The sequence below is a fragment of the Anguilla anguilla genome, chromosome 13, assembly GCF_013347855.1.
Source record: "Anguilla anguilla isolate fAngAng1 chromosome 13, fAngAng1.pri, whole genome shotgun sequence".
NCBI classification, from domain to species: domain Eukaryota; kingdom Metazoa; phylum Chordata; class Actinopteri; order Anguilliformes; family Anguillidae; genus Anguilla; species Anguilla anguilla.
The window spans coordinates 20,047,442-20,074,352 of NC_049213.1; the positions used below are offsets into that span (position 1 = coordinate 20,047,442).

The 26,911-nt window shown below is 43.7% G+C and overlaps 1 protein-coding gene across 4 annotated transcripts; it reads right to left on the minus strand.

The window, feature by feature from the left end:
* Positions 1–5,194: 5,194 nt before the first annotated feature.
* On the minus strand, positions 5,195–26,707 carry LOC118210520 (myelin transcription factor 1-like). Of its 4 annotated transcripts, none has more exons than XM_035386752.1 (23): positions 26,527–26,707; positions 23,895–23,986; positions 22,420–22,474; positions 22,033–22,054; positions 21,787–21,849; positions 21,149–21,426; positions 18,935–20,005; positions 18,072–18,206; positions 17,663–17,819; positions 17,068–17,193; positions 16,633–16,847; positions 15,867–16,087; positions 14,995–15,249; positions 14,701–14,864; positions 14,046–14,108; positions 13,569–13,637; positions 11,439–11,501; positions 10,755–10,838; positions 10,152–10,373; positions 8,883–8,974; positions 8,611–8,714; positions 7,451–7,594; positions 5,195–6,806 (listed from the first exon to the last, which is right to left on the minus strand). In XM_035386752.1, exons 3-23 carry the CDS (start codon positions 22,472–22,474, stop codon positions 6,666–6,668), a joined length of 3,744 nt encoding a protein of 1,247 aa, XP_035242643.1. In that variant the 5' UTR covers positions 23,895–23,986; positions 26,527–26,707; the 3' UTR covers positions 5,195–6,665. The 4 variants fall into 4 exon arrangements, with proteins under 4 accessions (XP_035242643.1, XP_035242644.1, XP_035242641.1 ...); XM_035386753.1 differs by lacking the exon at positions 26,527–26,707 and adding an exon at positions 26,387–26,487 and having other exon boundaries at positions 17,729–17,819; XM_035386750.1 differs by lacking the exon at positions 26,527–26,707 and adding an exon at positions 26,387–26,487.
* Positions 26,708–26,911: the final 204 nt, after the last annotated feature.

The following is a 26,911-nucleotide window of genomic DNA, read 5'->3' on the forward strand; positions in this document are numbered from 1 at the left end:
AGCAGGATCTGATAGAACAGGTTATCACAGTATTTTTGGTAATTGTTGGTTTGGCAATAGGAATGTGACACTGCGCATGTGTAATTGCCATGCAGTGACCAATAGGGCAGCTTATTCATAAAAAGGCCATGAAGTGTCTTGGCCACCTCTTTCAGTGTTTGTTCAGTGGGGACAGGGAAATAAAGGGCTGTGGACTCCCTTGCCTGTGTTGCAGGTGGTTCCAGAAGTATAGCGTTGCCAAGTCCACCAAACAGCATCTGCTACTATTCCCTCTTATTTCTTTCCCGCCATTTTGAGAAGAGTGCGCATTGGGAATCTGAGTCATCGGCTGGAGAGAGTAGTGCCCGGAATGGAATGACAGCAAGAGTTTATCTTCATTTGTATGACGTGACCTCTATGAAATGGCATCTACTAGTATATTAGAATAGGGCTCATTGCTGTGTCCTGGTCAGGGACAATGTGGATAAAACCATTGTGATGTCATCTTACAGGCAGAAAGGAAAAGAGCTCCCATAAAGAGCGTCCGTCCTTGTGCCCCTGAAGGACCTCGGAGCTTGGTCCACAGTCTGGAGACACTGGATTAGCTTCAGTTTTGCAGCAGCCCCCACTCAGGGGGCCCGGTAACTCTACTCGTCTGGAAATGTAATGGAAGGAAATTGCTCCCCTCCTTTCAAAGGGTACAGTGTGGGTTCTGGGTACGATTGGCCAGCATACCAGGTTTTATTCCCACTATGTCCCCAAAAGAGATGCCAGCTTATGTCCCTCAGGGGGCTGTTTGGCTATCCGTTCTCTGAGGTTCAAAATGTAAAGCATTCCCAGGGTGAAGTTGGCAACAAAGAGTACTGACTTCACTGAACTTGAAAGATTTCACCTTTTGAAAAGGACACCAAGACTTTCTCTGCTTTGTATTTCAGAGTGAGGTGTTTGGGCAATTGCCTTCTACTCTTCCAGCTGTCTCTCGCCTCTCACAGATTCACAATATACATGTGGGTGTTCTTGGGCCCACTGTCTTCAGGGTGTGATATTTCTAAAGTCGCTTTTCCACCGCATGGTACCGGTTCGACTCGACTCTACTTTTTTGGTTTTCCATCGGGCAAAAGTTGTGGATAATACCAGTACCTCCTTCGAGGTTCCAAGCGAGTTGGAGCGATACCAAAAGGTGATGTGAAAACACTGCAGACCACTGATTGCTCAGAGCAGCGCTTTTCATGCGGCGTTGCTAGGATGACCAGCTACATTGACGGGGGATACTGTCTGGAGTGGAAAACGAAGTACCTGGTACCAAAAGCGAGTAGTTGAGTCGAGTTGAGCCGGTACCATGCGGTGGAAAAGCAGCTTAAATTACCTAGAAGTCTGGGTGATATCTGTGTCCCTCTGGGAAAGTATCTTGCCTGGCCTGCATGGCACTAGGGTCTTGGAGTATCTCAAACACCAATGGAACATTAAGACCAACTTTAATCTATCCCAAGGAGTGCTTTTTAGCCGTACTCCTGGACTCAAAGAAAGATCGTCTGACTCCAAACCAAACCTTGGCCCAGGGGCAGAATTGGGACAGACTGGCCATAGAGACCCGACCCCCAGTTTGTCACCTTTTTAGCCTCATGGCAGCTGTAACCAAAGAGGTTCCCCTGGGGATACTGTTCATGGGCTTAGTCCATCCGTATCTCCTGTTCGTCCAGCTTTGCTCCCTCCGGACCTGGGGAAAGCGGGGTGCTGCAGTTGAGGAGACTGAGCAGTAACTCGGGTGAGGTCTGCTTTCCTAGCTCTTAGCACACACTGTGTTTGAGAGTTCCCATTCCCAGCCCTCTGAATGTCCCAGGCTGTAGTGCACCCCCTGCAGAAGGTACCCATCCTCCACCAGGGTGATATAATCCTGCATGTGCTGCATATTCCAGTCGCGACCTGGTGCCAGGCCAGAGGATCCCTAGTCCTGTGCAGCCCTGGTGTCTTCCTTCGCTTACGGGAGTTGAGATGGGATGATCCCCTGTTTTTGTCGCTCGCACAACTTCAGAACTACTTAGGCTCATCGCCTGGTTAAAGATTGCTCTGAGCCAAGCTCATCAAAAATCAAGACTTGTACAGCTTCAGGTCAGTGGCCTCTGCATGTGCCAGCAAAGTTTCTTACAAAGTTCAAGAATATGCCATCTGTGGTGTCGTATGTATGAAATTGATATCTGAGTAGTCTCCCACTGAGAACTGCAATAATTTCTCTTAACACTGAAGTGGTTTACCACTGGGAATGGAGCAAAATGGTGCCACATGAATATACAGTGTGCTATCATCAAAGTATTCAAAAAAACAACCTGAAGTTCAAAATATCATTGAAAATGAATTACTTTTGTAATGAGTTGCATCCTGGAAGTTGCATGGCTCCCAATGTATTGTCTGAATGGAAAGCCAGCTGTTTATTGGCAGATGCCTTGTGAAAGCTCCTACTTCAAAATATGCATCTAAAGCTCTTTTTCTGTGTGCCATGCTGATTCAGGCTAATATACCATCCTGTCTGGAGCTGGCTGACACTATTGGCCCCTGGTGAATTTGCTGTGCAATCATCTCTGTGTTGGCCAATGATGTTTCTGACCTTTAACTCAGTCAGCATCTGTGGAAACAAGAGTTTTCAATTTGCATTGTTGAATGTGCAGAATAATGCATCAGCACAGCCTGATTGTTGAGTGACAGTGTGGACTAGTGACTCCCTTCACCAATTATACAAGGGACCTTCATTTTGGAACCAGGGCTGTAGTCAGTGCTGTTCACATTTTCCCAGTATTTCTGAGGAACAGGGGCTTTGCCCAAATTTTGAAGATTGCTTACATGTTACATCAGTGACTTCATAAATGCTTTAATTCTTATTTTAATAATGAGAGCTGCTTCAATGGGCTTTTCAGCCCCTGTGGGTTTAGACATCAATGGCACAGCATGCATTTTTATTTTTTTCTCTTGCCTTTGAAGTGGAAAAAACATTTCTGTCTGATCTTTGTCTTTTAGCATGTCTTTCTGATTTTAGCATGCAATTCCTGACTAGGACGACTGGAAGAGAGTTTAATACATTTGTTGAAAACTGATGTCGTTGGTGTTAACATAGTGCCATTTAAAAAATCCTGTCTGGACCGAGGCTATAAACTGTAAATGCTACAACCAGAGATGGTAAAGATGAACACTATATAAACATAAATACTCTCAAAATGTATGCAGATTAGTTCCAATGTTGATACTTTTGCTCAGTTCTACGTGTAGTTATAACAACGATTTAATTTTTAAAACCTTAATAAATCTGTGAACAATTAATGGTCCAATAGTTACCAGTCTATTTTTGCAATATATCAATCACACTATAGAACAATGGAATTGTGTAATGATGCTTCGTAAACCAGTCGAACAGTCGTCACGATATATGCCCAGATATACGCTCGATTCGGGGTAGATATTCCCATTCCTCACGGTGCGCGCTCTTTCATAAATGATTGATTGTCCAATGCTACATTACATTACAATGTTTGTCCAGTAAATTAAACAAGACTGAAAAAGTAACCCACTGTAGAAGAAAAGTATAATCAAGCAGTTCGTGGAAGCGGGGGATTTTGTGGCGATATGTTCGATGCGAAACTGTATTTAATTGCCTAACTTATACCTCCATAATCACCAGGAAAAATTAAATGCAAATTTCCTTAAAATTCCCTTTAAATCTAACGTAACAACCAGTAACATTGTACGCTATAATAAGATATGTACTGCACAGGCTTCTATAATCAGTAGGCCTACTGTTATACTATCCAACAAAGAATCTTAGAACGAGGAAAAAATAATCTAAATCAATGAATGAATGAGTCTATTTAAAAGGGCACATGCCGGCACGCTTATGTGTACCTGTTGCCATCGTGAAACTGTTGAGGGCGCATAAAACGGACGGGTGAACTTGGACAGAACCTGTAACTTTTCCCTTTTAAGACGGAGTATTAAAGCATGCCAGTCATGCGGACGTTGTCTGTTTTATAGTGCGCAGTGTTCATTGTGCGGTTTGTTTTATTTATTTGACAGAAGTCACCGAACACACAAGTCATTCTACTAGAACATTCTACTCGGAAGACTGGAAATTACCCACACCCTACGTTTAAATCTGTAACTTGTCAAACATTGTCTTTCCAGTAGGTGTCAGCAGAGACTTTAGACAATATCTGTTTCCCTGGGGTCGGTTTAGGCGCTGATTAAAAAAATAAAATAAAATAAAATAGACAACCTATCCGGGGATTTCTTTTTTAACAGCCAGACCACTCAATTTCAACCGTAACTGTATGTTAGGTTTTTGTAGATAAAATCTGAGAAATCAATACGAAAAGACAAATCATCACAGGGCATGTGTTACACGCATAAATATGTTTCAGTTGAGACACTGAGAAAGTTGCACAGTGCTAAAATGTCAGCCATTCAATACATTTTTCATATTTTTAAATCAAAGATGGGTTCAAAATGAATTGTTGAGTGTGTGCGTGATGTACTGGTATGCAGGGGCATGCTGTGGCAGTTTCAAGTTTCAAATGAAACGGGCCCCGACGAGCAGAGGGGCCCCAAGCGCCCATGAGAATTGAAAAAAAATGTTGCTAGTAAGATTTAAATTTACATTTTTTCATGTGATGAGAATTTAAAAAAAAAATGTTGCTAGTAAGATTTAAATTTAATTTTTTTAAAATACTACTACTAAATACTACTAACTTCAGGAAACCACTAGCCACAGTGGCTGGTGAGGCAAAAAGTTAATGTCAAGCCCTGGTTAAAATGTTTTGATGGGCCATTCTTTAATTTAATTCCTAAATTACATTTGTACCACATTGTATATGTTTTTACTCCTAGAAGTGTATTACATTTCGTAAAGCTTGTTTTTGAAAGGTTTTATGTCACTTCTTTTCCCAAAAGCTGTTGTTTGTTTTTTGAAACACAGCTTTTCAAAATTCTAGTTGTGAATTCAAACACAAAGCTTTCAGTTTTTCATAAATTAGGTTCTGCGTTCACTTTTTAAGCTTTTGGTGGTGGTGGGACAGCAATGAAAGGAGAGGAGAGTGCCTCGTGGTAGAATTTTGAAATCACCCTCATGGGCCACGGAATGTCTCTGCTGGTATGTGTGTGTGGTTTACTGGTTTACCTCTGGAAGAAGGGATTTTGGCATTTAATGGCACGATCAAATCAAACATTCTGTTGCTTTGTTTTTGAATCATGAGTTTCATTTATTTAAGTATCAATAGGTTTGTACGCAGCCGTCACAAACACACGCACACACACAAGTGCGTGAGTGTGCACACACACACATACACACACACACATTACAAAATAAGTAGTCCACAATATCACCATTATTTCTTAGATATTAAATAAATAATATGAATCTTTTTCAAGTGGTGCCGTGGGAATCTGAAAATACAGATAACACAAATATCAACAAAATGAGAACCTTTAAAAAATTATCAAAACTAATCGGCTATAAAATATTTGTACATAAAAAAAGATTTTTAAAATCCCATTCTTTAAAATAAATAATACCGTCTATAAAATAATTAATTGTTGAATTCCTGATTGTTCCCCCCAAACATAGACATAGGGGGTCAGCCTTTCCCTATTGTCATTGAAACACAAACCATTTTGCAGTTGCACATTTGAGAGTAGCAGTTCCTTTTGCAAGACAAATTAATACAGATAATAAATAGGCGAGATAAAATAAACATAAATAAATAAGCAATGTTCAAATACATAAATATCATGAATAATTTACAGTGTACAATTTTTTTGTCATTCAATATAAATAAATTATGTAACAATAATTTAACTACAACCTATTTATTAAAACTAAGAGTGATCAAATGCTTAGGTGGAATTAGACCTTTACACAATAAGTTAAATATTTTAGTTCTAAGGCAGAACTCTGTATGTGAAAGTAGCCAGGAGAAATCAGTCCAACAAAGAAAATCAAGGCTTTTCAAGACGGAGAACAAAAGATTGTCTGCTGGATCTGAGTTGCCTACATGGAAGAGCCACCAAGCCAATATGCATGCAATGTACACATACTTAATCACATGTGCTTTAGCTCGAATTTAGGTCTGATTTCAGCAAAGACTCACAAGGCATCTCAGGCCAGCACACAGGGAATGTACACACCAGGTGTCTGACATCAGCACACAGACACTGCATTAACAAAACCTGAGGACTCTAATATCAACATGTAACCTAACGACAACATGGTGCAAGTGTAACATCAGTGCATTGCAAGCTTACTGTCAATCAGGCCCATAATGAAGAGGTGTGAACATAATTTCAGCCGATCGCCAGCGTGTTGGCTACATTTGCACACACCGAGAGGCTCTAGCCTGCTTCATGCTGCCTCTCTTTGTCATCCTGATAACTTCATTTTGGGAAAAATTCCTAAGAGTGAACCAAACACTTCCTCAAAACTGAAAACAACAACAAATAAAGCATACTCCCAAAAAAAAAAAAAAAAAACGAAGTCAAAACCCCAAATCAGGCCCCTTTGTTCCTCGTACAGGCAGCAGCGAGTGAGAGTTTTGGTACAGATGGGGTGGGGAAGGTTGGGGGGAAGGGGGGGCATTTGCAGCCTGCTCTCTGAGAGGGAAGTCCCTGAATTTATTCATCTGTTTTTTAGTCTCCCTGCTGCTCTCTCTTCAAACCTCAATGCCCCTCACAGCTTGGTTAATGACCTCCAGCAGGGCCTTGCACTCCGGGTTCTGGTAACACTCTTTGTTGGAATACATGTCCGTCAGGGTGTCCACATAGGTGTCAAAATTCTGCTCTGTGATTGGCTCCTGCAACAGTGAAAATGGTGACACATTCAAAGATCTGATTTCACATACATTTCACAAGGGAAAAAGCAATAAAATAAGGTGGGTGAACAGGAAAGGAGCAGTACATGGGAACATTTAATATAAAATAGTGGTGAGGTTAAATATTATGGTTATTGATACATTTTTTAAAGAAAAGTTTTAAAAAATGCATTAAGGGTAATAAGCACCACTGACATTATGTGTGGTCTATGTTCTAAGCTGGATGTAGTGAGGGTGGATGAGGGAGGATGTGGTGTGGGGTATAATGTGTGTTGATGTGTTGGGGTGGGTGTGATTTGGGTGGATTTGTTAGGAGTAGGTGAGGTGTGGGAAAAAAGGCGGTTTTATGTGGCCGGGTGCTGTTTTGGTGTAGTGTGGGTATATGTGGTGTTTGTGGATATAGTGTAATGTGGGTAGGTGTTGTGTGGGTGGGTTTGGTGTGGTGTGGGTATATGTTGTGTTTGTGGATACAATGTAATGTGGGTAGATGTTGTGTGTGGGTGGGTTTTGGTGTAGTATGGGTATATATGCCGTTTGTGGATATAGTGTAATGTGGGTATGTGTCGTGTGGGTGGGTTTTGTGTGGGTTAACCCCCTGTAGACTATGGGGGTGTGGCGGGACGCACCATGTGTGGCAGGCGGATGTTGGCCAGGCTGCGGATAAGGGCCTGGCTCAGGCCAGATAGCTCAAGGAACAAAGCCTCATTCTGCTCCTCCATCTGCTTGTTCTCCTCCTCCATACTCTTCAGGTTCCTCTCCATGGAGGAGATCTGGGGTAGGCCAAAACCATCACACAGCCGTTTTACACTACACATACAGCACTCACACACAACTGCGTCACTTAATAATTACACAACTTGTACATGTACATCATGGCTTAATGTTGGACTAAAAGAAAAACCAGCATCTGCATTGGCCCTTTTTGGACACCCCTGAACATACTTTATTATGGGAAGGCACAAGTATCCTTAATTGTCCAAAATACGATCTGGAACACGTGACCTCATCGCTAAAGTCATCACAAAAGAACTAGCAGAAGTAGCATACTTCTTGATTGGTTGTTAATATTAACAATATAAATAAGTTCTTAATTGCATTCCAGCAATTAAGGTTACCACTAACCAGTAAGGTTAGTTGTTTAGTTTAGTTTCTTCTAATTTGTCTAATTATAGTAGACACATTTCACCCACATCAATATCAATTGCTAATGCTATAAACTAGTTAGCTATAATGGCTTGCTAATTTTTGGCTATTTTGTTGCAGTTATAGGCACTGTCACTGAAGGAATGATTTAATATAAATATTTGATATATATCATGAATATATAATTTAAAAAAATTATGATCACTAACTTGCTATCAATAAGTTCACTTCAGAAAGGGTTACAAATGTAAAAAAAAATCCATGTTATGTTCAGCACCAACACCTCTGGGAATGAAGAAAACACAAGTATGCATCGATGCACACTCAAAATCTTGAGTCCTGTGAAGTACTGAAGCACATGTCTGGGAATTACATAAGTATTGCTGTTCGGAAGGCACTTATGACAAAGAATATTGCAACCATACTTGCTGTGCATCCTAACTAGAGTTCAAGTATGCATAATGGAACACAGCCTTAGCATCAATTTGGTGACTGTGACACACCTGAACGTGCAGTTTGTGTCTGTAGACCTGTGTATAGTTTGAGTGTGACACACCTGGACATATAATTTGTGGCTGTAGAACTGTGTCTAGTTAGTGTGTGTGTGTGATGCGTGAGAGTACAGTTTGCATTTGTGACGCACCTGAGTGTGTAGATTGGCCATGTCTGCCTCTATCTCAGTGTTGGACTCATTCAGTTCACTGATTTCTTTGTTCAGTTGCCTGATGTCCTCATCGTTGTCCAGGACTGTAACAAAGGAGAGGATCATCACCAGGAACAGGTTAGCAACCAAACAATGAAACAACGAACTAACCAATAACCGACTGACCGCCATATGGGTGGTTTACAGAACCACCCATAAAGACAGTTACACAGGTTCATATTTTGGGGCACTTGTGTGGGGCAGAGTCTTACCATCACTGGCCCTGAACTTTGTGCTGAGGTATTCCTCCCCGGGAACCCTGGCCTTCTTTTTAGAGAGTGATGCTCTGGGACAGCCAGACAGACTGCAGACACACAGGGGGGCGGGTCACAGGTCAGACAGAGAGAAAGGTACCAATGACACGCTGAAAGCACTGGGACTGACAAACGATAACATTCCCCGATCCTGAAATGGGACCGAGTGTCTCTACACCCCTCATTACAGCACTACCCATGATGTCATTTGTTTTAATATCACTGTTTCGCTGTACTGCCATTTTTAATATTACCTTGTGTACTTTAATTGATGTGTATTGATTGTCGGGGAAGTGAGGATTAAGTAAAATATGCTTAATTTCTGAATCCAGCAGTTTTAACATCTAACACTCTCTTAATATTCAGCACTCTGAATACCAAACATAAGTGCATCAACAATTAAATCACCTCACTAATCCAACATATAATATACATTTATTTGATTAATTTGTTAATCAAAGATATCAGTTATCAATTAAATCACAAAATTCATTGATAGGCAGAGCAACCTGTTGGATCAACCATTATCAAAATCTACAATTTAGAACCAGATTAAACAAAAAGTATTCAAAGTCAGGTAATAATTAAACAAAGTTACAAAGCCAGCCAATGACACTCTGGCTTCCGCTTTATTCTGGTATGACCCAGAATCTCCAGCAGAGTGCATGCAAGTTTATGAGAATGACGAATGCCAGATTAGGGTTTACTACGCCGCCCCCTGCTGAGTGTCTTATCTCCAGGCCATGCTTGCCAAGCCCAGAACAGGCCAAATGGTGAATTAGGTGTCCTTAACATGATGTATGCTGCTGCCTTGGACTTGACCCCTTTGAAAAAGTAATACCAATCTCAGTGGATCTTTCTCCTTAAAGTAAATGAATGAAAATGTACATGCTGTAATTTATCAGTAAAGCGAAGGGTGCACTTCAGTCACAGTTGTTGTGGTTTCCTTTCAACCAGCAGCCATGTTGGACCTTAGCAACCAAGTATGTGGTTTCCTTATCAAATGACCACTCCCTGGAGATGTGCAACCCTATTCTGAACACATTACCTCACCTAGAAGCAGTAACACACACCCACACCATGTTGTTCATTGCCTAAAGGAAGGATTCATTTCAAATATAGAAACCTATAGATGTCTATTCTCTCATAGACTGTTGGGCCTGTCGTCCCTCTTAGACCTTCACAGTTCTGTAAGGGCCCCCTGCAGGGCCCTTAGAGAGGCGGTACCTGCGGTGTGTGAGGAAGCTGCCGTTGGCGTGGCCGGAGCCGTCGCAGCCCGGCGTGGGGCAGGTGGGGCCCTCGGCCTTGAAGGACTTCCAGGAGAAGGGCGAGCCGTTCAGAGCGCCCTCCTTCTGCCTGCGGGCAGCCAGCGGGCAGCCGTACGCACTGCGGTGCGTGGCGTACTTCCCGCTGATGTGGCCCTGGCTGTCGCACCCTGGCACCGGACATCTGGGGGGACGGGGTGTTTGGGATTGAGTGGTTGAAGGTTAGGGATGGACATTATATGGCGGTTCTATGAGTGAATATTTTATAGTGCAACTATCCCACACTGTAATCATTATAATTATTGCAATTACATAGCTGATGGAGCTACTCTCAAGTGAAATTTCACTTTAAGTATAATGTGCACAGCTTATGTTCTATACTCCTGTACCACACTGTCCCACTATCCGACTATATCACACTGCTTCACAATATCACACTCTTACACTATTCCACAACATTACTGTCTCACTGTACTACACATTCACACTAGAATGCACTTCCAGGGTTAAAAGTGAACATTTATCCTCAAAAAAGATGAAATGTGCTTTTAGCTGTGGTACAAACCTTATGAGTTCTGAGTCTTCTTTGTCCTCCTTGGTGGGTGTCAATTTCATCCCTCCTTTCTTGGCACGTGGGCATCCAGAGAGACTGAAAGATAAAAGCAAAGTGCTCTTAATATATCAGGAAATGTCATCATCTGGCTGGTCTTGAGGCTACATTCAGATTTTTTGCTTAGTTTTTTTGGAATATACAGATCACTTTACCAGTGCACCACATCTGTACCAGTCCTGCCTGTGACTGAGGGCATAGCATGCCCAGCTGGTGTACACCAGTCTACTAAATGCATGTGTGGACTGAACATTTCCGATTTTGCTGTTCACACTGTTAAAAAAATTAAAAATTAAAAATTCGGATTGGGGCCAATTTCAGCTGTAGTTTGAATGTAACTTTGGTGTATGTGCTGCTGTTTAACCCCTGGATGAAGAGGGAAGAGCCTCAGAAACTTATCTCAAAAGCAGGGAGCAATGAAATGACATTCCACTAAATTACATTACTTCACATACAGGAATTTTTGTGCTATTATGAAGCAAACAGCGACATGAGAAAAAGGCATTACCAATCAAACCAAAACAAATGTTACAAGAATAAAATAAAAACAGTAGATTAACAGACATGTGAGTGACACACTAACAACATGTGAAGCACTGAGCACAGTTGAGGAGAAGGGAGAAGCCAGGCCTAGTGTACCTGCGATGAGAGACATAGTTTCCTGTGATGTGCCCTGAACCATCACACCCTGGGGTGGGGCACCTGAGGACACATCAAATTAAAATAATTAACACCCAATGCTATTATAATTACTTGTTAATTAGCATCCACTTCATTAAAACTTGTTGGTGCAACTGCTCATGTGCACAACTGAAGTCTGTAAAAAATAGTGATCTTTTTTACAGCAGTAACAGTGTAAAAGATTGTTGTAACAGTGCTACAGATGGGAGTAACAGTGTTAAAGCTTTGTTGTACCAGTGCGACAGACAAGAGTAACAGTGTTATAGATCACTGTAACAGTGTTACAGACAGGAGTAACAGTGTTAAAGATCACTGTAACAGTGCTACAGGCAGCAGTAACCGTGTCAAAGATTGCTGTAACAGTGTTACAGACAGCAGTAACAGTGTTAAAGATCATTGTAACAGTGCTACAGACAGCAGTAACAGTTAAAGATCACTGTAACTGTGTTACAGACAGGAATAACAGTGTTGAAGATCACTGTAACAGTGCTACAGGCAGCAGTAACCGTATCAAAGATCGCTGTAACAGTGTTACAGACAGCAGTAACAGTGTTAAAGATCATTGTAACAGTGCTACAGACAGCAGTAACAGTTAAAGATCACTGTAACTGTGTTACAGACAGGAATAACAGTGTTGAAGATCACTGTAACAGTGCTACAGGCAGCAGTAACCGTATCAAAGATCGCTGTAACAGTGTTACAGACAGCAGTAACAGTGTTAAAGATCATTGTAACAGTGCTACAGACAGCAGTAACAGTTAAAGATCACTGTAACTGTGTTACAGACAGGAATAACAGTGTTGAAGATCACTGTAACAGTGCTACAGACGGTAATAACAGTGTCAAAGATCGCTGTAACAGTGTTACAGACAGCAGAAACGGTTAAAGGTCATTGAAACAGTGATACAGACAGGAGTAACAGTGTTAAAGATCATTGTAACACTGCTACAGACAGCAGTAACAGTGTTATAGATCACTGTACCAGTGTTACAGACAGCAGTAACAGTGTTAAAGATCATTGTAACAATGCTACAGACAGCAGTAACAGTGTTAAAGATTACTGTAACAGTGCTACAGACAGGAGTAACAGTGTTAAAGATCACTATAACAGTGCTACAGACAGCAGAAACAGTTAAAGGTCATTGTAACAGTGATACAGACAGCAGTAACAGTGCTAAAGATCACTGTAACAGTGCTACAGACAGCAGTAACAGTGTAAAGATCGCTATAACAGTGTTACAGACAGGAGTAACAGTGTTAAAGATCACTGTAATAGTGCTATAGACAGAAGTAATAGTTAAAGATCACTGTAACAGTGCTACAGACGGTAATAACAGTGTCAAAGATCGCTGTAACAGTGTTACAGACAGCAGAAACGGTTAAAGGTCATTCTAACACTGCTACAGACAGCAGTAACGGTGTTATAGATCACTGTACCAGTGTTACAGACAGCAGTAACAGTGTTAAAGATTACTGTAACAGTGTTACAGACAGGAGTAACAGTGTTGAAGATCACTGTAACAGTGTTACAGACAGGAGTAACAGTGTTAAAGATCACTGTAACAGTGTTACAGACAGGAGTAACAGCGTTAAAGATCACTATAACAGTGCTACAGACAGCAGAAACAGTTAAAGGTCATTGTAACAGTGATACAGACAGCAGTAACAGTGCTAAAGATCACTGTAACAGTACTAAAGATCACTGTAACAGTACTAAAGACAGGAGTAACAGCGTTAAAGATCACTGTAACAGTACTACAGACAGGAGTAACAGAGTTAAAGATCATTGTAACAGTGTTGCAGACAGCAGTAACAGTGCTAAAGATCACTGTAACAGTGTTACAGACAGGAGTAACAGCGTTGAAGATCACTGTAACAGTGTTACAGACAGGAGTAACAGCGTTAAAGATCACTGTAACAGTGCTACAGACAGCAGTAACAGTGTCAAAGATCACTGTAACAGTGCTACAGACAGCAGTAACAGCGTTAAAGATCACTGTAACAGTACTACAGACAGCAGTAACAGTGTTAAAGATCACTGTAACAGTGCAGATGAGGGGGGAGAATAGCACAGTGAAACACACATACTTGAGCTCAGGAGAGTGGGCTGCCATGAGGGACCGCAGGCTTTTATCGGCAAGTGGACACCCAGAAAGACTGGAGGAGAAAGAACGAGTGGGAGAGAGGGAGGGAATGAGGGAGAGAAAGAGCAAGAGAGAGGAGCAAAAGCAGAGAAGGAGAGGGCAGAGTAGACAGACAGAGCGAGATAATTCTTTATTAGTGCAAAAGAAGAAAAAGCTAGAAATAGAACAGAAATAAGAATACATTTTTAGGAGCTGATCTGCATCACGAGAAATCCCAATTAAGGTAAGGAAGTCCATATAACTTTTTGAAGAAAAAGCACAATAGTTCTGCACAAATAAAATGGCCTAATTATTTATGGTAAGCTTCATAATTACTGTCAGTGTGTTTAAAGGCCTGTGTGTGACAACTGTGCAGTGCCATGGTTAAAACCAAGGTGTAAAGCACATTGTGACCACCAGGGGGTGTCTAACTGCAACACACCTGCGATGGGAGGCGTAATTTCCGGTGATGTGACCACTCCCATCACAGCCTGGAGTGGGACACCTAGAGAGAAAGGGAGAGAGATGGCTTAAAAATGCCGAAGAGTAGTTATCTATACAAACCAACAATAGATTTTTTTTAAAGTATTATTTTCCAGAAACATCTCAACAGAATGTAGAACACTCAGCAGTGTATTTAGCCCAGTGGCGATTTTACATTAGGGGCCTGTAGGACTGGGCCCCACCAGCAGATGGTGGTGTAGTGCAAGATACATTAATCAAAAACCTTAGATTAATCAAAAAGAGAACAAATAGGGATTTAATGGAAAAATCCACTTTTCAAAATCAATTACTTTTTCACATGGGTGATATGGGTGTTTGATAACTTTTTTCATGAATTCAAAATGTGTTTTGTGTTCCCCTTTGTCTAATGTTACATTTTGTATAAAGATCTGAAACCATTCATTGTGACAAATAAGCAATAATAGAGGAAAACAGGAAGGGGAAAATATGTTTTCATGGCACTTTGAGTCACTCTGGATTAGAGCACCAGCATATGTCTAAAATGAAAAAAGAATGTGTACCCCACTATAATTTTCAAGTCTAAATTGCCAATGATTTAGTCCCTGATCAGGTTGCACAGAGAGCATACTCACAGCAGAACTTCTTTTTTGCAATCCTTTGGCTGGAATTTCATCTTGAAGGGAGAGGATGTGACTTCACCGGGGTACTTCCTGTCCCCTAGGCTGTCATTTGGCCCATCGTATTCCTCGTTATCAGAGGATGAATATGTCTGCTCCAACTGCTCCACCTGGTCCGCCTGTTTGAACAGGGGGAGTTAAATCCTCCTTTTAACTCCTCTTCTTGTTTTCCATTGTCCAATGCTTTTTGTGAGCATGCACAAATAATAACAATACTCATAAATACATTTTAAAAAGGGAGGTCCTCACCTCGTCCGGTAGCTCCTCCCTCTGGCGGTTGGGTTTGGTGTAGTCCAGAGGCCCCTCCCACTCCTCAGGGCAGTGTGCGTGGCCAGAGGGGGGTGAGGTCACACCGCTGCTCCTGGCACTGCCGCCAGGGGCCAGTGATGAAGAGGAGGATGAGTGATCTGAGGAGCGCTGTGCTGGGCTGCAGCTCTCCTGTTTGACCAGCTTCTTCATGCTCAGGTCCAGAGTTCCATTCTCATCCACCTCGATATCTGTGTCCTGGGGGTGTGGCGGTACAGAGTGTTCATTTATGACATCATTGTCGATTCACTTATTGTAACAAACATATATGGGTAGTTTAGTGTTCTGGTTAGCATGTACTGACAGTACAGTGTTGTAAATAGTGTATATTGACGGTATAGTCATTTTTAAAGAACATATTAACAGTGAAGTGTTGTGATTGCCATATATAGATAGTGTAGTCTTGTGGTTATCATGCATGAACAGTGCAGTGTTATGGTTGTCATAATGGGCAGCATAAACATAAATTTTACATTTCTGAATTTATCAGACACGCTTGTCACAACTTGCACAGATTTCATTCTTTGGAATACAATCAACTTATACAGCTGGATATTTTAGTGTAAAGCACCTTGCTCAAGGAGGCAATGACAGCACCCAGCTGGGAATTGAACCAGCAGCTCTTCAGTTGCAAACCCAGTTCCCTTACCCATTATACTACATGTCCTTGTATCATGTATGGACAGTATAGAGCTGTGGTTATGGTGTTAATTCTGGTAGGGATGTGCTGCTCCGCTGAGGCCTAACTCTGAAGGGGAAGCCTGCGACTAGTAGTAGGGGAGCAGGCCATGGAAGAGCTGCCCTGCTGGGCTCACCTTGCTGGCGGCATCCTGCTGCTTGATGTTCAGGCTCTCAGGCCTCTCCCAGCAGCGGGTGGACAGGTTGAGGATGGCAGTAGCAGCCATGTGTGCTGCCTCAGCATCCTGGGAGTAGTCGTACCCGCTGGAGGAGGAGGAGCAGGAAGAGGAAGTGGCGTTCTGTACGTAACCCCCCGGAATGCCGTGCTTGGGGGACGAGGCTTTGGGATATGGTTTGGCTGCCGGACAGAGAAACAGTTATCTCACTGCTGCTGTTACTATGGTGATATAAATATCCTAGGTCTTTGGAGTGCACATTACTTTGATTCACATGAAACTCATGGACTAATGTGGGTGCAGTGTGACTCTAGGACACACAAATACAAATGCATGCAAAGTACACAAGAGCACACTAGAGCAGAGTGTGTGAGGTGTAAGAGAGTAGAGGACGTGTGTGAGGTTTAAGAGAGTAGAGGACGTGTGTGAGGTGTAAGAGAGTAGAGGAGGTGTGTGAGGTGTAAGAGAGTAGAGGACGTGTGTGAGGTGTAAGAGAGTAGAGGATGTGTGTGAGGTTTAAGAGAGTAGAGGATGTGTGTGAGGTGTAAGAGAGTAGAGGATGTGTGTGAGGTGTAAGAGAGTAGAGGATGTGTGTGAGGTGTAGGAGAGTAGAGGACATGTGTGAGGTGTAAGAGAGTAGAGGACGTGTGTGAGGTGTAAGAGAGTTGAGGACGGGACGTGTGTGAGGTGTAAGAGAGTAGAGGACGTGTGTGAGGTGCAGTCTCACGTTTAAAGGGTCTAAGTGAGGCGTCGCCGGGCTGCAGCTTGGGCGCCAGCATGCGCTTCCCAAACACCTGGACGTCAAAGTTGCCATAGTCAAACGACACCTGGGAGTATTTATCCAGCTCCCTGGCCAGGTGGGCGCGGGGCGTAGCCGGGACCACGCCCGGTCTAAGGCTGCTGTACTGGGGGATCTCCAGCTGCTTCACAAAGCACATGGGCCTGCACAGGAGTGGAAGGGAGGGAGGGGAGGATGGAAATTTAGGAGAAAGAAAAGGATTTAGCAATGTTATAATGGCTGAGAGAGAGGGCAGGTGTGTCTGGGATACATTCTGATGGGAGTCTGGGGTGTCAGACAGAATGCAAACAGATGGGGAGCACTGACAGGTTTGGAGCTATCAGGGAACAGTAAGAGTGCATGGTAATAAAGGGGTACTCTTACCTCAGGACTCTGTCGGAGTGGGGGCTTCCTGCTGTGGGCTCACTCATTGGTTGAGCTGCTGGCTGTGGCTGCTTCTCATGGGATCTGGACTGCTTCTCTGCGGCAGCGATGGGACATCCTGACAGACTGTGGCACAAAAAGGACAAGCAGGATTTCTGAGTCTGCAATCCGAGGAGGAAATGACGCCATCATTCTGTCACCCTTTCTGGGCTCATTTATTAGCTAGAGGACTACGGCTAACGAGCACCAATCAAACCATTTTCAATGATTAACTGATTCATCCGGCTGATTGGTTGATGGATGGTGTTTTGTGAATGAAAGAGAAGCTGAGTAAGGTGTGTTCATATGTGCTTTTCTAACTATAATTAGGGTTTTGCTAACTAGGAGCATGGTGTAGATATAGTCTATGCACATGATTGCATAGATATGAACCTGTGCATGTAGGAGAGGGTGCTGACTGTGACTGTAACTTAGGTTGGCCTACTTCCTGTGGTTGCTGAAGATGTGGTTTGGCTGATTTGTCTACACCTCGCTGTGAGTGTTGAGGTCATGTTGTGGTTGTTCTACACTTGCGTTGCGGCTGATTTGAGCATACCTCCTGTGCGTGTTGTGGTCATGTTGTGGTTGTTCTGCAGTTGCATGGTGGTTGATTTGAGCATACCTCCTGTGGGTGTTTCGGTTGCTGTTGACATGGCCCTGTCCAGTGCAGCCAGGTGTTGGGCACTTCAGTACATTCTCGTGCATGGCCAGGACTGTGCATTAGGCAGAGGGAGGGAAAACATTTCACTCGCTGTTTCTCATCACAGAGACTACCCAAGGCAGTGAGTGTCAGTTTTGTGGATGGGGTGGTGCTTTCAGGTAAGAGTGGGTGGGGCAGTATTCTTTAGTGAGATTGTGGGTGGGGCAGTGTTCTTTAATTAGATTGTGGGTGGGGCAGTGTTCTTTAATGAGATTGTGGGCGGGGCAGTGTTCTTTAATGAGATTGTGGGCGGGGCAGTACTCACTCTCAGGTGGGACCCGGTCCTTGTGTGGGCAGCCAGATAGGCTGCGGTGGTGAGGGTAGAGGCCGGTCACATGACCCGTCCCATCACATCCAGGGGTGGGACATTTTATTTCTTTTTTGTCTGCTCTGGAGCTTTCTGAATAATAATAATGTGTGTTTATATGTTAAAACGTGTCTTACTTCAAATGCGCAAATGGACATACGGACATTTTAATAAATAAAAATATTTTAAGTAAAAGATTACATTTAATAATGAGTAAAGTAAATTTAATACACAAATAATACATTTTGAAATGCACTCAATTCAAATGAACTCTAATAAACCTATTGCAATGTATATTTTTAATGTAAATATTAAACAGGTTACATGACAAACAATAATTTCTCTGCAATGTTGGTCTGATCTGTGAATGGCAAATGAACTGCACAGTCATCCATTCACAGCTTAGCGATGTGAGACGAGGCCTGCTCCCTGGAGAAGCCCAGAGAATGTGGTGCTCCAACACCCTGCTAATTGACTGTTAACAAGACCTGCGGTCCTTCTAATTACAACAGGACAGGAAATGAGGCAGGAAGACCTCTCCTTGCCCCACAGTGGGAGGAAGTCTGGGCTCACAGCCAGCCTATAGGACCAGAGCATGACCAAGACAGTCTCACAACATGACCTCTCTCATTGTTTCTTTCTCTCTGAACCACGTGTGATCAGTAACTGCCCTAAAAAAAACACTGGTATGCTCTAGCAATGTCACTAAAAGACTAGCAGTATTTCTTTCATGTCTTTATTTGAAATGCTTTATTCTCCCCAGTCATCTCTGTGCGATTGGCTCTGAGCTCCCAAGCAGTCCTCCAGACCAGGCTCCTTACCTTTGCTGCAGTAGGCCTTGGTGCGCATGCTGTCTCCCAGCCTGCCGGGCTGCTCCTCCAGGGTGAAGGTCCTGAGCTGTTCGGGGGCGTGGCCCTGCACCTGCTCCGCCTTGAGGGCTATGGCCTGCTCCAGAAGGCCAAGGTTCCCACGCGCGGCGTCATACGATTCTGCCTCATCCTCCTGGTCCACCTGATCCTCCCCCTCCTCCTCATCCTCGTCCTCCTCCTCCTCCTCATCGCCTCTCTCTGCCTCTTCTGTGTGCGGCCTGGTGAAGGTGAGGAGGGTGGCTTTCTGACATGTGAAGGCTGCCTCTTCCTCATCCTCTTCTTCCTCATCATCCACCTCCTCCTCTTTTCCTAGGCAGTTCTCCTGGTCCTGAGCTGCTGATTCTGATCCCTGAGCTGGAACACTGGTGGGGGCGTGGACTCCTTCGTCTTCCTCTTCGTCATAATCTTCATCTTCCTCATGCTCCTCTGTCCCCTCAGGTTTCCCTGCTCCCTGGGGGCAGAGCTCCGGGTAGACCCCGCTGAAGTACTGGTGGTCTGGATTGTCTCTCTGGCTGGAACATGGCCTTGCCTCCTCCTCCTTCTTCTCCTCCTCCTCTTCCTCTTCTTGCTCTTTCACCACCTCCCCCTCCTCCTGTGTGTGCACTTCTGCACTGCCCACTTCTGGTGACTCTGGTGACTCCACTGTTTGGATATGCCCTTGTGTCTCCTCTCCACCCTCACTGTCTTCATCGTTTATTTTATCCTCCACTTCCTCCTCTTCTTCCTTGGCCATTTCCGTTGGCCTTTCTGTGTCTATGGCAACCTGCTGCTGGAGGGGCGTGACCTCTATCACCTGGCTGAGATGGAGCAGGGAGCTGGCCACCACCTCATGGCAGATGGAAACATGGGTCCTAGCAGTGGGCGTGGCTTCAGGCACAACTGTAGGTGTAACTTCATGTGTAATAGAAGGTGTGATTATGGACGTGGTTGAGGATGTGGCTGTGGTCAAGGGTGTGGCTACCGGTGATGGTTCAACATCTTCACACTTTTCAGCACTTGAGGATTCCACCAGCAAGCTCTGTTCTGTAATGAGAGGAAGAAGACTACATTGTTAACTGGGTCTTGTATAAGAGTCATGTACAAACTGGGACTCAAGTCATATAACATAGTAAATAGTATTGCACCAAACGAAGGTCCCAGACTCATCATTGCCGCCCCACTATTATACTCCCACAGAGACCCCGGTGCAGTTAGCCCTTGACAGGCGAAATTCCACCAGAACCCCGTTCACGGCCCCCTCCTCTGGATGGCTGGACTATGCTATGAGACATACTGGAGCGACAGGGCAGGAAGCACGGCCTACCAGTCTGCCTGGCTGAGTCGGGACCCCTGCTGACCTAGAGAGCGCAACCCCCAACTCCGCAGTGCGCAGGCAGGGCCTGTCCCGCCCTCGCAGGCCTGCGGGGCCCTGAGTTCGCCGCCCGCGACCGTGCGGGTTTAGGGTTGTCTGGTCAGCCTTCACCCTCCTGCTGCTCTGATCTCTGGGATGGGTCAACTAGGCCTTTTTCTCCCACTGTGTGACCGGCTACGATCTTACGTGACATCTCTGGGAAGCATTATTTACTCAGCTAAGAGCATGACTAAAAGTTCCTTCTTCCACCTCAGGAGATATTTCCAAAGTATGACTATTTATCACACAGCAAGGTGCAGAAAAGTTTACTTACATACTTTCTTAACTAGTCTCGTGGATTACTGTAACACACTATACTGGCATTCCAAAGAAATCTATCAACAAACTTCTACTCACTCAGAATAAAAATAGTTGAAATTGTTTATAGTAAATCTTTTTATTTCTTATTTTTATTGAACATTTTTTACTTAATTTTATTTCTGCTTTATGATCTGATTAGTATCTCATCATTTTTATATGACCTATTATCTTATTATGTATTTCATATTTCCTTATCGATGTTATTATCTTGCTACTGTTTTTCATATACCCCCTTTGGAGCACCCATGTTGCTTCTTTTTTTTCATATATATATATATAAATATACTATATTGGCATTTTTGTATGTCTCATTATGCTTATGTCATTCATATATGCTTTTACAATTTACCTACTGTGAAGCACTTTGAGCTGCTATACAAATGAATACAGTTTAAGTTTCAGCTCACATGAATTTCTTTACCAGTGCTGTTGATGTTGATGCTAAGTAGCATTACCTTCTGTGACCTCAGTTGCGGGCAGTCTTCCTCCACCTCCCTCCTCTTTTGCTACAGCCTCTTCGTCCTTCTCTTTGTGCTCCTCCTCCTCTGACCCCGCCTCCTGCTTGAGGGGGGAATCCTCCTTGCCCTCCTCGTCACTACCGGCGCTGTCCACGCTATAGCCCTCATCCAGGGCGAGAGTCAGGGGGTGGGGCTTCCTCTTGGGGGTGGGGTGGTCCTGTTGTGACTCTGCCTCCTCTTGCTTCCTCTTCTTGGCCAGTGGGCAGTTCTGCACGCTGATTGGAGGAGCAGAGTGATGTGAACCGGGAGGATTGTGAGGACATGTGAGAAATAGCCCATTTATTCATTGCACAGCGGGGTTCTAGAAAAACTGTAATCCAGGGAAAGTACAGTTGGACGTGTAGGGCATGTGATCCCTGTAAGATGGACTGGTATTGACTTGGTGTTGATGAAGGCCTGATAAATGTGTGGATACCCACGGCTTCATTTTCAGATTAAAAGATATTAACAATAAGAAATGAATACAGGGCCAACACACCTAATCAGGCAGATGACAGGGGGTTTGGTTTGAGTACGGGTGTCCCTGCGGTTGTGAACAAGGCCATTACTACGTAGGGTGGGTGGTGCTACCATACCTCCGATGTCTGTGGTATCTCCCAGTGTTGTGTCCTGCACCAGTGCATCCAGGGGTGGGGCAGCTGGGGATGACACGCACGGAAACACGCAAACACACAAACACACAGACACGCACGCGCACACAAATACACACAGACAGACCCAGGATTACACCAGCCTTCTATATATTGTGTTTATATGTACAATAAAATAACCAATCATAGTCAGACAGGCGCAATATAGACGCAAAAGATTCCTTGTCTCACCATAATTCTTGTCCCACAGTTTCTGCAGGCGTGAGAGAAAGCGAAAGATAGAGAAAGAGAGAGAGAGAGAGAGAGAGAGAGAGAATTTTAAAATGGATGCAATAGCTCTCACATCAAGATAATGTGTATAATGTAGATTCAGTAAACCACTGATACTGTCAGTGCTAAATGCTATTAGCAGCATCCTGATTTCAATTGCGTCTGACCAACAACATCCTCAAAAGCATCATCATAATTGCGAAAGAAGGTTTGTGCATTTGTATGTTTTGAGGTTTGAGGGCAGTTGCAGATGTTCAGAAGACTAATGCTGTTTAGGTCCCTTACAGAAAACGGGCAGAATGCGAATGAGCGCTGATGTGCAGTGAGGGGGAAAGACAGTCCACTCACCTCTGCCTCCCCTGGAGCGCGTCCGCGTTCGCTTCTCATCAGCGTCCTGACTCATCTACACACCGGGAGAGGGAGGGAGAGGGAGAGAGAGAGAGAGAGAGAGAGAATCACCACACTGTTCTCTGAAACACCCACACATACCACAATACACACGGAATTACCGCACTGTCATCAGGAGCATGCACGTATACGCCACAAAAGAGAGGATACACATACGCACACACGCACACACACACACACACACACACACACACACACACACACACACACACACGCACACACACACGCACACACACGCACACACACGCACACACACACACACACACACACACACACACACACACACATACGCACACACAGCCCAATGCCTTTTTAAACTCAGCCATGGTTTATGATGCGCTTTACTGTAAAACTGAAAGTCAGTCTGTGTCTGTGCTTCTCTGAAGGCTGGAATGAGTAACAGTGTTCTGAGAAGTGCTATTAAAACTGTCTAAAAACAGCACAGCCAGTACAGGCAGAGGGATGAGATCAATAAAGCTGTTCCCCTCGGTGAATGCCCTGTGGGACACGCCAAACTTCTCTGGAGCCCAGAGCCAGGCGGGACTGTCTGTTCTCCGACAGGCAATTTGCAGGCCTCTCTAAAAACCTAAAACCCAGGGCAAAATAAGGGCTTAATACAAAGAAAGCCATCCCATTCATTCCTCTGTCTACACCCCAACCCCAAAGCCCATCTACTGAGCACAACAATAGAGCATCACTAAGTACCAGTGCAGAGAAAAGAGACATAGAGAACAGAAAGAAGAGGAGAGGGAATTTTGTGCTGATCAGGAGAAAAAGTGGATGAACAATGTCCCTGTCAAACCTAATGTCATTGTGCACTCTAAACCAAAAATACACTCCAACATAAATAAGTACATTTCGAACACAAGGTTTCTGGGCGGTACATCCTAATAGGTTGCGGTTCCAGTGAGTGGATACACCTGATGGTCCAGGACTGGAGTCTGGGTTGTGCAGGTGCCAGCAGTGACTGGCAGCCCTGCAGGGAAGCATGTAATTGGCCACACCCTTACCCAGGGAGGAAGGGAGTTCCCAGAAAGTCTGGGTCTCATTGCACAACAGCACCCCCTCTGGTTAGTTTAGTGCCTGCTATACGCCATAACAAGCTGAACATTGAGTGTACTGCAATGACTGGACAAGTTTGACTGGAGTGAAAATGAATGGTAGCCAATAGCAACACACTTTTTGAGGAGAGCACATACTCGTCTCCACTCTCCAAAACTGACAGAGAATGTTATGGCAATGAGACTGGTTGATGAATTCAACTGGCATTCCAAATTGTGAGAATAATTTACCTTAAAATAGGTTTAAAAGCAGGAGAAATATACAAGAGGAGCTGCAAAATGCCTACACACAAATCCACACACACATTAACATCAAACAGCCAAACACACACACACACACACACATACACTGACTCTGGCTGGTTTCCTCTTCGTAGTTTGGCAGGTGCTGTTCCGTTCTCCTCTCGTCCACCTCTGATTCAGCAACTTGCCTCGGAATTCATTCTCTGTAAAAGAAAGCACGTATTATCCCCCACAGCCTACCACACCTTGCCAAACCTTATTGCACCCCCACAATCTTCCCCAGAACACGACACAACGACACAAGCCCTGACACACCCTGTCCTACATTACAACCCAGCAGCCTTTCAGACATGCACTCCTTGCTCCTCTTACTGCACATTCCAAAATAAGAAATTAGCCTAGGAGGAGTGATGTCACACAGTCAATAAATTACAGTCAGTGACTGAGCAATGATGTCACACAGTTAGTGACTGAGGAGTGATGTCACACAGTCCACAATTCATGTCACACAGTGTGATGTTCCAGGACTCAAAAATGGATTTACAAAGCTATATTTGAAAAAAAAAAAAAAAAAAAAAGAAGAATAGTATGTATGTGAAAATGAAACAGTCACAAAATAAATTCAAATATTTACACTCTGGTAGACAACATGAGGAGGGTTTTGTTATTATGTGTTTATATAAGTACCCATAATCAAAGGCCAGAACACAAACTATCACCCTTTCTAGCTTCATGCGCCGATGGGATCTCATCAAAATGATTTCAAATCATATTTCCACTGGCCCTCCTCGCCCATCTCTTTATATAGTTTATGTTATTTAATTTAAAATGTATACCATCCTTAACAACAATTTAAACTAAACAATTGAAAAAGTAATGTCTGAGATTCTGTAAATTCCGTAAAATTCATAATATCAGTAGAGATAGCAGTATGCGGCGTAGGTAGCGATAGGCCCAATGTAGGACGCAGACACGTTAATACGCTCACAATTCAACTTCGAGCAACTGCGAACTCTGCATTTGCCTGCCTGAGCTTTAATGCTTTATTATTTACGCTCGAATGGGTGCATGAGACTTAGAGAAATTGTGACGGCCGTGTGCCAATTTGATGGTACCCACTTCAGTTCGTTTTAATGACTGAGCTGAGTGCATCACGCTGGGAGTGGTTGACATTTAAAGAGTGCGTCTCCGTGTTTTCTGATGCAGAAAATCAGATGGCCGACCCCCTTCGTTTTCCTACCCACGGGCTTGAAGGCCGGTTTTGCAACATTAATGGATAAAAGACCTTCATGGAACTCATTTCGGGCAGTGTGCACGTCGTGGCCTAAATTAGCATCAGATCACAGTTTTAACTTGTTCACGCGTCTCTTGCCTTGTTACTTATTGGTGATGAAATCAAAGGGTGTCATATCGAATACAGGACACAACAAACGACTGATGGCATTATAGAATGTAGCATATTCTTTTGTAATAAACTGATGAATACATAGACCTGACCAAACAACACACAAACACTGGGTGCGGTGTGTGAACTGGCAACTACTCCGTCTACCGAGTTATTGCGGCGCACACAACCTCAGAGCCTGAACAAGCATTTTAAACAACAACGCTCCGGCGCCATAGTTCCTGTATCTCTGTCACTTTTCTACGCTCGTAGAAGTGCAGCTACCATGTAAAACCACTGCGGCACGATTGTGCAAATGGTAAATTCATTCAGTTACAGGACATAACTTGCTTCTCCTTTGACAATGTCAGAGATTCAGCGGCGAAACGCAGTCGCATTTCAATCTTTCCTACAAATAACACGCGATTACCTCGATTTGAAAAAACCCAAAATATCTGGAAACAGAATCGACGTATCCAAATAAACAAACTCGCCATGTTTGCGGTTTGAATGTTTCCACGGCTGAGGCAAGTCTGGTGCAATTTGACATATTGGACCGTTATTTTAATACTTGTAGGCCAGTTTCACAGGCCAGTCTTTTGGATAATACATAATTATTTAAGAAATATAATTATAACCACTGTGGAAAACCGACATTAAAGGGCTGCCAAATGCAGTGAACTACTGTACTTCTTTAAGATATTACAGACCAGGCGTCCACAATATAAACAATGATGCCCTGATTTTTGAAACGCTCGGAATATCAATACATTTCCGGCCAATTTTAAGAAAATGCTTAAATGACTTAAATGGGGTTCCCAGCAGATCGGCATTCAAATTTAAATAGCAGCAAATTCTTTATAATGAGCAAAGTAACAAAAATATGAAAATGACTCATACCTTATAAGGAAGATTTCTGATCGTAGCCCAATCATATGAAAAATGCCAGCGTTTCCTCAACCTTATTTAGCTAAATAACTTCTGTTGAGAGGCAGGCGGAGCGTTGGCAATATGTCCGCTGCTGCTTCACAAAAACAATTTCATTTACAAGGATTATCTCGCCTGTAGTGCAAGGCCGACGTCGCTATTTCGACATATTTAGGCTTTATAGAACCTGCTAGTCTCCCAGATAGGGGTTTCTATGACTTATTTGCTGGCAACAACACGGCTTCATTTGCTTTTGTCAGCGAGAATGCGAGAACATGTAATATTGACTTACCTTTCCCTGACGAGCCGCTATCAAGGCTAACTCCCCCCACCACCCCCCGCCTCGCCCTGACATCACGCCGTAGTATAACGGGAGTATTTCTGTATAGGCTAACACACACACACACACACACACACACACACACGGTCTACCTGGAAGGATCTTCTTAGTGCTCGATTACACTGTGGTTATGGGAGAAGTTCGCTGTGAAACACTCCTCAACTCCTCTAGGCAAAACTGCACACGGAGAAACCATCTAGCTTTCATATTTGCGTGGAGCCTACTGTAAACTGGAGAAGGTTTGGGGGAATTGCATACAGGAATACACTGAACAGCAGCGTGGAATGGCATTCATTTGACAAAGCGACCGACAGAGGGTGATTCATTTCCGCCCAGGTGATTAATATTTAATATAGGCTACCCTATGCAACAAAGGGTGGTGTTAATCGCAACTATCATTCAACTCGCACTACTATGATCAAATGTCCGGTAATTCAGACAATTAACACTTCCCCAATTAGTTTACAGTTCTAGTAA